A 13769-nucleotide genomic window follows, 5' to 3' on the forward strand; every position below is an offset into this window, starting at 1 on the left:
ACAGCCTAATGTGTGTGTGGGATCTACTTTAGCACTACCTACCTTGTCCTGTTGGAAAATAAGGGATTCCCACATAGCTAATGTTGTACCCGCCTGATGTGCCAGCCCATCAATAACGTGCATACCGCAAAATAGCTCATTGACAAGAGAAAGTCTAGCCTTTTCTGTGTCATCTAAGTCATTGACGCAGTCATTGACGCAGACGCAGTCAGTCAGGAAAGCAAAGGCTAGCTTTTTCAAGCAGAAATTTGCATCCTGTAGCTCTAACTCCAAAAAGTTCTGGGACACTGTAAAGTCCATGGAGAACAAGAGCACCTCCTCCCAGCTGCCCACTGCACTGAGGCTAGGTAACACGGTCACCACCGATAAATCCATGATAATTGAAAACTTCAACAAGCATTTCTCAACGACTGGCCATGCCTTCCACCTGGCTACTCCAACCTCGGCCAACAGCTCCGCCCCCCCCTGCAGCTACTCGCCCATGCGTCCCCAGCTTCTCCTTTACCCAAATCCAGATGGCAGATGTTCTTAAAGAGCTGCAAAACCTGGACCCATACAAATCAGCTGGGCTTGATAATCTAGACCCTCTATTTCTGAAACTATCCGCCGCCATTGTCGCAACCCCTATTACCAGCCTGTTCAACCTGTCTTTCATATCGTCTGAGATCCCCAAGGATTGGAAAGCTGCCGCGGTCATCCCTCTCTTCAAAGGGGGAGACACCCTGGATCCAAACTGTTACAGACCTATATCCATCCTGCCCTGCCTATCTAAGGTCTTCGAAAGCCAAGTTAATAAACAGATCACTGACCATCTCGAATCCCACCGTACCTTCTCCGCTGTGCAATCCGGTTTCCGAGCCGGTCACGGGTGCACCTCAGCCACGCTCAAGGTACTAAACGATATCATAACCGCCATTGATAAAAGACAGTACTGTGCAGCCGTCTTCATCGACCTGGCCAAGGCTTTCGACTCTGTCAATCACCATATTCTTATCGGCAGACTCAGTAGCCTCGGTTTTTCTGATGACTGCCTTGCCTTGTTCACCAACTACTTTGCAGACAGAGTTCAGTGTGTCAAATTGGAGGGGATGTTGTCCGGACCTCTGGCAGTCTCTGTGGGGGTACCACAGGGTTCAATTCTCGGGCTGACTCTTTTCTCTGTATATATCAATGATGTTGCTCTTGCTGCGGGCGATTCCCTGATCCACCTCTCCGCAGACGACACCATTCTGTATACTTCTGGCCCTTCCTTGGACACTGTGCTATCTAACCTCCAAACGAGCTTCAATGCCATACAACACTCCTTCTGTGGCCTCCAACTGCTCTTAAACGCTAGTAAAACCAAATGCATGCTTTTCAACCGTTCGCTGCCTGCACCCGCCCGCCCGACTAGCATCACCACCCTGGACGGTTCCGACCTAGAATATGTGGACATCTATAAATACCTAGGTGTCTGGCTAGACTGTAAACTCGCCTTCCAGATTCATATTAAACATCTCCAATCCAAAATCAAATCAAGAATCGGCTTTCTATTTCGCAACAAAGCCTCCTTCACTCACGTCGCAAAACTCACCCTCGTAAAACTGACTATCCTACCGATCCTTGACTTCGGCGATGTCATCTACAAAATAGCTTCCAATACTCTACTCAGCAAACTAGATGCAGTTTATCATAGTGCCATCCGTTTTGTTACCAAAACACCTTATACCACCCACCACTGCGACCTGTATGCTCTAGTCGGCTGGCCCTCGCTACATATTCGTCGCCAGACCCACTGACTCCAGGTCATCTATAAGTCCATGCAGGTAAAGCTCCGCCTTATCTTAGTTCACTGGTCAAGATATCAACACCCACCCGTAGCACGCGCTCCAGCAGGTATGTCTCACTGATCATCCCAAAAGCCAACACCTCATTTGGCCGCCTTTCCTTCCAGTTCTCTGCTGCCTGTGACTGGAACGAATTGCAAAAATTGCTGAAGTTGGACACTTTTATTTCCCTCACCAACTTTAAACATCTGCTATCTGAGCAGCTAACCGATCGCTGCAGCTGTACATAGTCCATCTGTAAACAGCCCACCCAATTTACCTACCTCATCCCCTTACTGTTTTTATTTATTTACCTTTCCGCTCTTTTGCACACCAGTATCTCTACTTGCTCATGATCATCTGATGATTTATCACTCCAGTGTTAATCTGCTAAATTGTAATTATTCGCTCCTGTGGCCTATTTATTGCCTACCTCATTCCTTTTGCACACAATGTATATAGACTCATTTTTTCCCCTACTGTGTTATTGACTTGTTTATTGTTTACTCCATGTGTAACTCTGTGTTGTTGTCTGTTCACACTGCTATGCTTTATCTTGGCCAGGTCGCAGTTGTAAATGAGAACTTGTTCTCAACTAGCCTTCCTGGTTAAATAAAGGTGAAATAAAATACAATAAAATTGAACCCATCTACAATATCTGGTAATATGTTTGACCTGAACTGGGATAGAATCTCATTAAATGTTTTCTTTACGCTCGCTCTGACACCCATTAAGTTTGTTATTTTTGTAGACATGTCTTTGAAGTGATGATCGCGTGAAAACTCTGTTTTACCACGATTGACAACATCCTGTACCATTTCAACAATGGTGTCAAATCAAATCAAATTTAATTGGTCACATACACATGGTTAGCAGATGTTAATGCGAGTGTAGCGAAATGCTTGTGCTTCTAGTTCCGACAGTGCAGTAATATCTAGCAAGTAATCTAACAATTTCACAACAACTACCTTATACAGACAAGTGTAAAGGGATGAATAAGAATATGTACATATAAATATATGGATGAGCGATGGCTGAACGGCATAGGCAAGATGCAGTAGATGGTATAGAGTACAGTATATACATATGAGATGAGTAATTTAGGGTATGTAAACATTATTTAAAGTGGCATTGTTTAAAGTGACTATACATTTATTACATCCAATTATTAAAGTGGCTAGAGATTTGAGTGTATGTTTGCAGCAGCCACTCAATGTTAGTGATGGCTGTTTAACAGTCTGATGGCCTTGAGATAGAAGCTGTTTTTCAGTCTCTCAGTCCCAGCTTTGATGCACCTGTACTGACCTCGCCTTCTGGATGATAGCGGGGTGAACAGGCAGTGGCTCGGGTGGTTGTTGTCCTTGGTGATTTTTTTGGCCTTCCTGTGACATCGGGTGATGTAGGTGTCCTGGAGGTCAGATAGTTTGCCCCCGGTGATGCGTTGTGCAGACCTCACTACCCTCTGGAGAGCCTTAAGGTTGTGGGCGGAGCAGTTGCCATACCAGGCTGTGATAAAGCCCAACAGGATGCTCTCAATTGTGTATCTGTAAAAGTTTGTGAGTGTTTTTGGTGACAAGCCAAATTTCTTCAGCCTCCTGAGGTTGAAGAGGCGCTGTTGAGCTGTTGAGCTCCCCATATTAATCAGGATAATCTCTTCTTTCTAATTATTTAAGGCTGGGCAGTGTATCTCGTTGTCATCGATCGCTAGCCCCAAAATACTTTTTGCCCTTGGACCGCTGAACTCCCCCCATTGTTTTCCTATGAAGGGGCATGCTGGTATATTTCGCCAAATATCTCTCATTGCTGCACATCTAAAGTTTGCAAAAGAGCACCTGCATGTTCCACAGCACTACTGGCAAAATATTCTGTGGACAGATGAAACTAAAGATGAAACTTCCCATGTTTATCAAGACATTTTGCAGGAGAATGCAGGAGAATTGTCCGCCAATTGAAGCTCAACAGAAGTTGGGTGATGCAACAGGACAACGACCCAAAACACAGAAGTAACTCAACAACAGAATGGCTTCAACAGAAGAAAATACGCTTTCTAGAGTGGCCCAGTCAGAGTCCTGACTTCAACCCGATTGAGATGCTGTGGCATGACCTCGAGAGCGGTTCACACCAGACATCCCGAGAGTATTACTGAACTGAAACAGTTTTGTAAACTGTAACTGTAACTGTAAGAGGAATGGTCCAAAATTCCTCCTGACCGTTGTGCTGGTCTGATACGCAACTACAGAAAACGTTTGGTTGAGGTTATTGCTGCCAAAAAAGGGTCAACCAGTTATTAAATCCAAGGGTTCCCATACGTTTTCCACCCTGTACTGTGAATGTTTACACGGTGTGTTCAATAAAGACATGAAAACGTATCAATCATTGTTTGTGTGTTATTAGTTTAAGCTGACTGTGTTTGTCTATTGTTGTGACTTAGATGAAGATCAGATCAAATTTTATGACAATTTTTATGATTTATGCAGAAATCCAGGTAATTCCAAAGGGTCACAAACTTTTCTTGCCACTGTATGCCTCTGTAACTTTCTCACTCAACATTATTCATTCATTTTTTATTTATGTTTATTTAACCTTTATTTAAGTAGGCAAGTCAGATAAAAACAAATTCTTATTCACAATGACGGCCTACCCCAGCCAAACTCTAACGATGCTGGGCCAATTGTGCGCCTACCTATGGGACTCCGGTCACGGCTGTTTGTGATACAGCCTGGGATCGAACCAGGCTCTGTAGTGACACCTCTAGCACTGAGATGCAGCACCTTAGACCGCTTTACCACTCGGGAGGCTATGATTATCCGTTATCATGGTAGGATCCACATTATAATGTAGAAGTGTTCAAAAATATATGAACTCTGAATGTAGTAAAAGTCAGCAGGTGGTAGTCTATGCTTTATTTAGAAAGGAGAACATTGAACCCTCAGGATGAAAGCTGTATTTGCCATAACCTGCTCATTAACTAAATCCCCAATGTTCTCCTCCTCCTCTTTTGTATTTAAAGGGGTCCTCCAGCTATTTTTGAAATTGTACTGTTGAAACACAATATCCCAAGTATAAATATAGTAAAGTGAGCACACTAAAGTGTAAAAAAACAATAACATTTTGAGCAAAATAGTGTTTTTTTTAGACACAACTTCAATGGAGTAGGGCACAGGTGTCAAACTCATTCCCGGAGAGCCAAGTGCCTGCGGGTTTTCGCTTGTCCCTTAAACTTGACTGATGAATTAAGGTCACAAATTAGTAACTCGCCATACCTGTTTGTCTAGGCCTTAATTCAAAGGAAAAAACAAAACCCTGCAGACACTATGCCCTCCATTGAATGAATTTGAAACCTCTGCAGTAGGGCATTCAATGAGTTGGTCCTGGTGGGAATCCTCTGACGTCATTGGCCTCCCTCCTATCTTGAGGAACAATAGAGGAGCAATAGAGAACAAAATAGCAAAGCCCCCTCCCTTCTCCCCACCACACACACACACATACACACCTGGACCATCTGTTGAGATGTGCCTTTTGTTAAGTAAACCAGGTGTTAAATGAGTGAAAATGAGACTGGAGTGCCACTTGACATTCAGCTTCATTGTTTGACTATTTAACCTCTTGGTCCTCCCCTGTGCATGCCACACCCTCTCCCAATGTAGTGTACATGTGAACACATTTCAAACAATGGCTGCATTATGTTCTGTGGTGCTTGAAAATAAAAGGAACACTTGTGGTAGACTGGAGCCATCAGAGTTAAGTTCACAGCTCGTTCATACTGAGCATTTAGGTTATAATGTCTTACCTTGAAAATGGGCATTAATAAACAGCAGAGCTGTAAAAGATCTACATGTATTTGCACAATCAACTGAGTCAGTGATTTCATCGCAATCTCACTCTCAATTTGCACAAATAACATGCAAATGTGTTGCAGCAGATTTCAAAGCCATTCAGGTGTCCTGAAATGCACAAAATCAACTTTTTGCATGTTATTGCACGAATTGTGTGTGAGACTGTGCTGATGGGTAACAGGGTTGACGTGTCATGAGCCATGTGCTTAGTTTTCCACAAAACACCAGAGCAGAACCAGTTCACCTGCTTTTACAATATGATTTGACTAGGTGTTCAAAGAATTACAAAAATAGTAGAGAGTTCAGCTCACATCACAGGGTTGACCTTAAACCGGATGGACAAATGTCAATTCATCATTAATCACATGAACCCTTTTCTCAACCAGCTGCAGAACATGTTTTGACAGTGGATTTAGAAGTGGATATGAAAAAATGATTCGCTTGAGCTTAATTGGTCAACTGCCCCAGCACTCCTGCATTAATTTACACTCGCGGCACCCTGCCCTTAAGGGCGGTATAGATCATTGGAAATGAGTCATTTGATTCGATTCAATTCCCCCTTCTGTAAATAAAAAATACGTTTATCTGTTTAGATTTTTGGTCTCTGGATATACCAATATTCGTAAGCATTATATAATCTCCATAGGCCTATTTCCTTTGGGATGGCACGTGCTTTCTCTTTCAAAATGCAATGTTGTGACAGGCCTACCATAAACATGTTATCTATATAAATACAGTATAAAAGGGCTCCAGACAAACTTTTCCCCTGGTGCCACTAACGTTTTCAGTGGTTGGCACCAACCCAAGATTTGATCCCACCAAAATGTGGTCATTGGCTTCACACAATAGAAAAATGGGGAGTAATGTTATACAGTCATTCACAGCTGCTATTGACATGGTTTGATTCAGTAAATACGTTTCAGATTGGCCTACATTTAATCTAAAATGTCCAAGCAGGAATAATGACAAATATATTTTTATGTCCCAACACTTAAACCAATGATTGGCATACTTTTTGGTTCGACAATTAGGCATTGTTGCTATCATTTTACTATAAAAATAAGGCTCCAGAATTGCAGAAATGGAATGTGTTTACATATTTTTGTTGTGTACAAATATCTATAGGCTAATTAATTTGGGAGTAAGTTCACCATTTGAGGAAGAGGAAACTCAAAACCTATTAGCTAGATCGCTAAATATAATTTCCATCTAGTTAGTCGTGTAACCTCCCCTGTTATTGGTAATGGTGAGAGGTTATCTTGTCTTGGGGTCATTATCTTTGTGCATCTGTAACTTTCTCACTCAGGTATATGGAACAAAATACAAAACTTTTGACAAAATGCAATACACTGTAAGTAAATTTGTCCTAGTTGCCTACTAGACACATTGAAATGGGGGGACTAGATACATAAAGTGCATTCATTTCTAAATTGCATTCATGTAGCCTGCCTATAAAAAACATTTGATATCAAATGCAACATGCTGGAGTATAGAGCCAAATTAAACGTTTTAGCTTCACTGTCCAAATGAATATGTAGGGGGGTGTATGTCTCAGACTTAAGCCATGTGCTGGTCATTAGCATGTCCATACCAGAATAATCTGTGTTGATGTGATGCTTCCGTGTGGTGGAGATAAGGGAAGAGAGGAAGAAGAAAGTGCAGGGGGAGTTGAACAATCAAGTTCAAGTGAAGAATGGTTTCATATCCACTTCTAAATCCACTCTCAACATGTTCTGCAGTTGGTTGAGAAAAGGGTTAATGTGATTAATGATGAATTGACATTTGTCCATCCGGTTTAAGGTCAACCCTGTGACGTGAGCTGAACTCTCGTTTTAATATGGAAATACAATTATATTTGTAATTATTTTTCCCCCGAAAGAAACATTGAACATCTAGTCAAATCATATTGTAAAAGCAGGTGAACTGGTTCTGCTCTGGTGTTTTGCAGTGTTTTACACATTTGCATGTTATTTGTGCAAATTGAGTGTGAGACTGCATTGCAATCACTGACCCAGTTGATTGTGCAAATACATGTAGATCTTTTACAGCTCTGCTGTTTATCAATGGTCCTTTTCAGGGTAGGACATTATCACCTAAATGCTCAGTATGAAAGAGCTGTGAACTTAACTCTGATGGCTCCAGTCTACCACAAGTGTTCCTTTTATTTTCAAGCACCACAGAACATAATGCAGCCATTGTTTGAAATGTGTTCACATGTACACTACATTGGGAGAGGGTGTGGCATGCACAGGGGAGGACCAAGAGGTTAAACAGTCAAACAATGAAGCTGAATGTCAAGTGGCACTCCAGTCTCCTTTTCACGTCATTTAACACCTGGTTTACTTAACAAAAGGCACATCTCAATAGATGGTCCAGGTGTGTATGTGTGTGTGTGGTGGGGAGAGGGGGGGGTGCTTTGCTATTTTGTTCTCTATTGCTCCTCTATTGTTCCTCAAGATAGGAGGGAGGCCAATGACGTCAGAGGATTCCCAACAGAACCAACTCATTGAATGCCCTACTCCAGAGGTTTCAAATTCATTCAATGGAGGGCATAGTGTCTGCAGGGTTTTCCTTTGAATTAAGGCCTAGACAAACAGGTGTGGGGAGTTACTAATTTGTGACCTTAATTCATCAGTCAAGTATAAGGGACAAGCGAAAACCCGCAGGTACTTGGCTCTCCGGGAATGAGTTTGACACCTGTGCCCTACTCCATTGAAGTTGTGTCTAAAAAAACACTATTTTGCTCAAAATGTTATTGTTTTTTTACACTTTAGTGTACTCACTTTACTATATTTATACTTGGGATATTGTGTTTCAACAGTACAATTTCAAAAATAGCTAGAGGACCTCTTTAAATACAAAGAAGAGGAGGAGAATATTGGGGATTTAGTTAATGAGCAGGTTATGGCAAATACAGCTTTCATCCTGAGGGTTCAATGTTCTCCTTTCTAAATAAAGCATAGACTACCACCTGCTGACTTTTACTACATTCAAAGTTCATATATTTTTGAACACTTCTACATTAATGTGGATGCTACCATGATAACGGATACTCATAGCCTCCCGAGTGGTAACGCGATCTAAGGTGCTGCATCTCAGTGCTAGAGGTGTCACTACAGACCCTGGTTTGATCCCGGGCTGTATCACAACCGGCCGTGATCGGAGTCCCATAGGTAGGCGCACAATTGGCCCAGCATCGTTAGAGTTTGGCTGGGGTAGGCCGTTATTGTGAATAAGAATTTGTTTTTATCTGACTTGCCTACTTAAATAAAGGTTAAATAAACATACATTTAAAAAAGGAATGAATAATGGTGAGTGAGAAAGTTACAGAGGCGTAAATATTATACCTCCACCAAAATGCTAACCTCCTCGTGTTACTCCCATGGTAAAGGTGAGAGGTTATCACGTCTTGGGTTCATGATCTTTGTGCATCTGTTATTTTCTCACTCAGGTAAATGGAACTAAATACTCAACTTTTGACAAAATGTAATACACTCAAAGTAAATGTGTCCTAGTTGCCTAATAGACATATTCAAATGGGGGGACTAGATACATAAAGTGCATTCATTTCTAAATTGCATTCATGTAGCCTGATATAAAAAAACATTTGATATCAAATCCAAAATGCTGGAGTATAGAGCCAAATTAAACGTTTTAGCTTCACTGTCCAAATGAATATGTAGGGGTGTGTATGTCTCAGACTTAAGCTATATGCTGGTCATTAGCATGTCCATACCAGAACAATCTGTGTTGATGTGATGTTTCGTGTGGTGGAGATAAGGGAAGAGAGGAAGAAGAGAGGAAGAAGAGGGCAGGTGAGAAGGGGTGGTGATAAAAACTAAAATGGCTCAGTAGGCTGATTCCCTTTCATTCATTCATTCATTCAATCCCACTGTAGTCCATTAAAAAGCCATTGGAGACTCTTTCAGCTGCCCATACATGGCTTGAATGGATAGAATTTGGTTAGTGATAAGAGAACTCGATTTGTTTAGTTGGTATAAGTAAAGGAAAAATACACTTTTAGAAACTAGTTTTACCTCTTGAGGTTTGCAGAATCATATTTTTTGGAAAAATAAATACTTAAATTAGCATACCATCAGTCATCTTTATAGTTGGGGGGGGGGGGGGGGGGGTACAGTATTAACTCTGAATGTAGTAAAAGTCAGCAGGTGGTAGTCTATGCTTTATTTAGAAAGGAGAACATTGAACCCTCAGGATGAAAGCTGTATTTGCCATAACCTGCTCATTAACTAAATCCCCAAATGTTCTCGTCCTCCTCTTTTGTATTTAAAGGGGTCCTCCAGCTATTTTTAAATGTTTACTGTTGAAACGGAAATGTAAATATCTTAAAGTGAGCTACATTTTGAGCTAAATAGTTTTTTGTTGTTATTGACACTACTGCAAACTTTAATGGAGTAGGGCACAGCTGCCAAAGTGCTAATTTCAGGCAAAGCTGGTGGGGTTATTTAAGACCAACCAGAAGCTGTAACTTGGTTGGTTGTGGCATACATTTTGCAAGGGTGAACACATTTGTCAGTATGCAGCCCTCGTTGTCTTCTGGGGCTCTCCTCAGCAGCTCAGAGTCGTCGTTGTCCTCGAAGCACGAGAAAAATATGTTTAGCTCGTCCGGTAGGGCGGTGTTGATGTCCTCGAAGTGGCTGGCTTTCTTTTTGTAATCCGTGATCATTAGGAGCCCCTGCCACATACGCCTCGTGTTCGACCCGTTGGATTGCTCCTCTACTTTGTGCATATACTTGTGTTTCGCTATATTGGAGTGTGGATTCTGAATGGTCGGACCAACGCTGTGCAGACCTGACCACTGGAACTTTCCTTTTGAGTCTTTGTTTGCAGGCGGCGATAAGCAAAATGGCGTTGTCAGATTTACTGAAAGGAGGAGGAGAGACGGCCTTACCTGTTTCTAAAAGACATGTAGCAGTAGTCAAGCCTGCAATTTACACGGGTAGGACAGTCATGTGTTGGTAATAATTCTGGAGCACGGACCTCAAATTACCTTTATAGTTTTCAAGATGTAGGATTTTCATAAGCAAAGTGTCATGATTATGTGGCAAGTGACACTTTACTTCTTGAAAGTCCAATATCTGCAAAACGTGACTGCTGACATGCAAAACATTTTGGGACTGTATCAACAGTGGTATAATGATAAAAAATACCAAAAGATAGTTTTTGCATGGAGTTTTCCTTTAATGTTGAGTTAGGCTATATGTTTTAGTAGGCATACAGACAATATCATTGCGATAAAATCTATTTCAATATCTGCCCAAATACAAAAAAAGATCAGTGGACTAATGGAAAAAAATGCCAAAATATCGTTTTTTTGTGGATTTTTCCTTGAATAAAGGAAAAGAACAAGAACAAGTGTAGAACTAACATAAAATTATAATAATTGTCATCTTCCCGTCTTCATGACGCTGACGTTTTAGAGAATATATATTCAATATCACAAACGAAAAAATATATTGTTATTCGGCTGCTTTTACTCCTTAGTATAGTGACAATGACACTTTTCTAGCGTTAGTATCGGCCTTTCTCCCCACACCTAATAATATCACATTGAGGGGTGCTGGCCACTGTCTGATGGCTATAGGTGAGAGACATATTAACAATATGAACAATCCATTACTAATTACCCATCTTTAATGGGAATGAAGACGTGGGCGGGGCAATCTATTGTGGGTGCAGTAGTCTAATTATAATATCTAAACTGAAGTGGGTCTGGGTATGATGTATAAAGTCCACTCTGGTGGGATCGAATTCAGACGAGTCTTCCTGCAGGAGAAGAGCCGTACGTGACCTGTAAAAAACGAAGCGTGCGTAATTTACAATGGCGAAATGGGAAATGCGAATGGACGTTCTAAAATGTTTGGCGGTGCTTGAGCTGGATGACATGGATTCAGACGGAAGGGGGGAACTTGATGAGATGTATCAAGAGATCTATGATGATAAATATGGCATTTTTTCAGTAGATTCCGATTCTGACTGTGAGGCGTATGGGATCCCTGCCAGGGTGCCAGCGGCACCACAACGCAAGCAGCAAAACTCCCGCAGTTGCTACAGTCAACATGGGCGCAAAAAAGCCCCTACGTTGCCCACTGTGGAGCCGTCACCAACTGAGATGGAGAGCGATAACAAGGGGGCGGACGGCACAGTTTGGGTGAAACAGCCTGTTGGTAACGCCATGGGTCGATTATTAACACAGAACGACACCAGAGTGGAATCAGGCCCTACACCATATGCAAAAGACAGAATCGACGGTGCCTACGCCAGCTTTCATTGTTTGTGTGACATGGAGATGTTGCAGCGCATCAGGGACTGTACTGTGGCCGAGGCGCACCGGGCGCAAGGAAAAAACACAACATGGGACTTGTCTGTGGAGGAATTGGAAGCATTCATTGCGGTCCTGTATGTCCGTGGGCTATACGGCAATAGACAAGCGTCTTTGGATGGCTACTGGTCATGTTTAAAATCAGATTTCTTTCGAGACACAATGCCAGTGGACCGCTTCACAGAAATCATGCGGTACCTGCGTTTTGACACAAGAGAGATCAGACGCCCCCGGACAAATTCGAACAAATTCGCCGTGGTCTCAGAAGTTTGGAACGCGTTTGTACGGAACTGCGTTGCATGTTACAAGCCAGGGTTGAACATCACTGTTGAGGAGCAACGGTTCCTTACAAGTGGGGAGGTCATCAAGTTTTCGTTGACCGCTGACGTAGACAGCAAGTACGTGCTAAATGTCATTCCTCATGTCGTTCCTTATTCGTGGGAAGATGAATCTCAGAAGCCTGAAAATGTGGCATTGAAGCTTGTGGAACCTTACCTCGGTGCGGGGAGAAATGTCACTACGGACAAGTTCTGCACATCCCTGCCATTAGCAAATAAGTTGATTGCCAACAATACCAACTTGGTCGGGGCCGTGAGTCATTGCGGACGAGAGCTGCCTCCCGTGATGCGTAATCAGACACAGACAAAGCTATACTCCACTACCGTGCTAAAGCATGACAAAGCAACCCTTACGGTTTACAGAAGTAACCCAAGAAAGAACGTCTGTATTCTGAGCACTATGCACCCGACTGTCGCCATCGGGAGCGACCGAACGAGAGAACCGGAGACCGTGACGTTCTATAATAGCAACAGGGTAGGTTTCACATTACGATATTTTTTAAACATCATGCCATACACGTGTCATGCACTTGCAGACTACCAAATGGGTCGTTGTTTTTCATTTGGGGATGTAATGCTAATCAATTGTATTCTATCCCATAGGTTGACGTAAATAGGATGACAAGAGAGCGCACGGTGGAGGTTGTGACAGGGTTGGAGAAAGGAGGTTCACACCGCTGGCCCCTTGCGGTATTCTTCAACCTTCTTGACCTGGCTGCAATCAACGCATATGTTTTGTTCACGCAATGCACCGCTAAGACAGTGTCAAGGAGAGATTTCGTCAAGGATCTGGCATTCGAGCTTCGCGAGAAGCACATGAGGGCCAGTGCCGCACCGCCTCCTCCCCTCCCACCCATCCAGGACACAGTCTGTGAAACGAAGACCCGGAGCAAGGTGCGCAGATCGACACGGAACAAGGCTCCTGAAAGCTGTGGGTAGTGCAACGGATTTGCTTGTGGGTCTTGCGCACGCAAATATCCAGAACAACAGAAGACGAGAGATGAATTCATGCGTTAGGCTAAAGGCGCATATCCCAAAGGCACAAGATACTGTCTCCAGTGAATTAACAACCGAGTCTGTGTTATAGCATGGATATATTGCCACTAATTCTCCTGTATGCATGTAATGTTTCAACATTGTGTTTTGCACCCTACCAATTGTGTTACAAATAAAATGCAGAAACTTGATAACATTGTATTTTTTTATTCAAAGAAAAAATTAAAACAAGACAGTTTTACACGAATTGTCTTATCAATTGATAGCCATTACATTTATGAGTTATGTAATTAATGATGATTGTGACATTACCAAGTTTTGAGTGCAGATGATTTGATAGTGGATAAGACATACTTTTGTAATGTCCAGCCAGTTAGAATTGTGTCATTACTAAAAGCAAGACAAGTGACTATAAAGTATTATGCCAACACGTGTAACCCCTGAAAAGTCG

General features: G+C 42.3%; 1 protein-coding gene across 1 annotated transcript; it reads left to right on the forward strand.

Moving 5' to 3' along the window:
• Nucleotides 1–11369: 11369 nt before the first annotated feature.
• On the forward strand, nucleotides 11370–13503 carry LOC120038367. Its single transcript, XM_038984142.1, has 2 exons — nucleotides 11370–12797; nucleotides 12926–13503. Exons 1-2 carry the CDS (start codon nucleotides 11484–11486, stop codon nucleotides 13259–13261), a joined length of 1650 nt encoding a protein of 549 aa, XP_038840070.1. The 5' UTR covers nucleotides 11370–11483; the 3' UTR covers nucleotides 13262–13503.
• The last annotated feature ends 266 nt before the right edge of the window (nucleotides 13504–13769 follow it).

This window comes from Salvelinus namaycush, unplaced genomic scaffold (genome assembly GCF_016432855.1).
Source record: "Salvelinus namaycush isolate Seneca unplaced genomic scaffold, SaNama_1.0 Scaffold2163, whole genome shotgun sequence".
NCBI classification, from domain to species: Eukaryota; Metazoa; Chordata; class Actinopteri; order Salmoniformes; family Salmonidae; genus Salvelinus; species Salvelinus namaycush.

Coding starts and splice junctions, on each gene's coding strand:
- LOC120038367 (XM_038984142.1), top strand. CDS start 11,484: ATGGCGAAATGGGAAATGCGAATGGACGTTCTAAAATGTTTGGCGGTG. Junction 12,798..12,925: donor CGTTCTATAATAGCAACAGG/GTAGGTTTCACA, acceptor TCTATCCCATAG/GTTGACGTAAATAGGATGAC.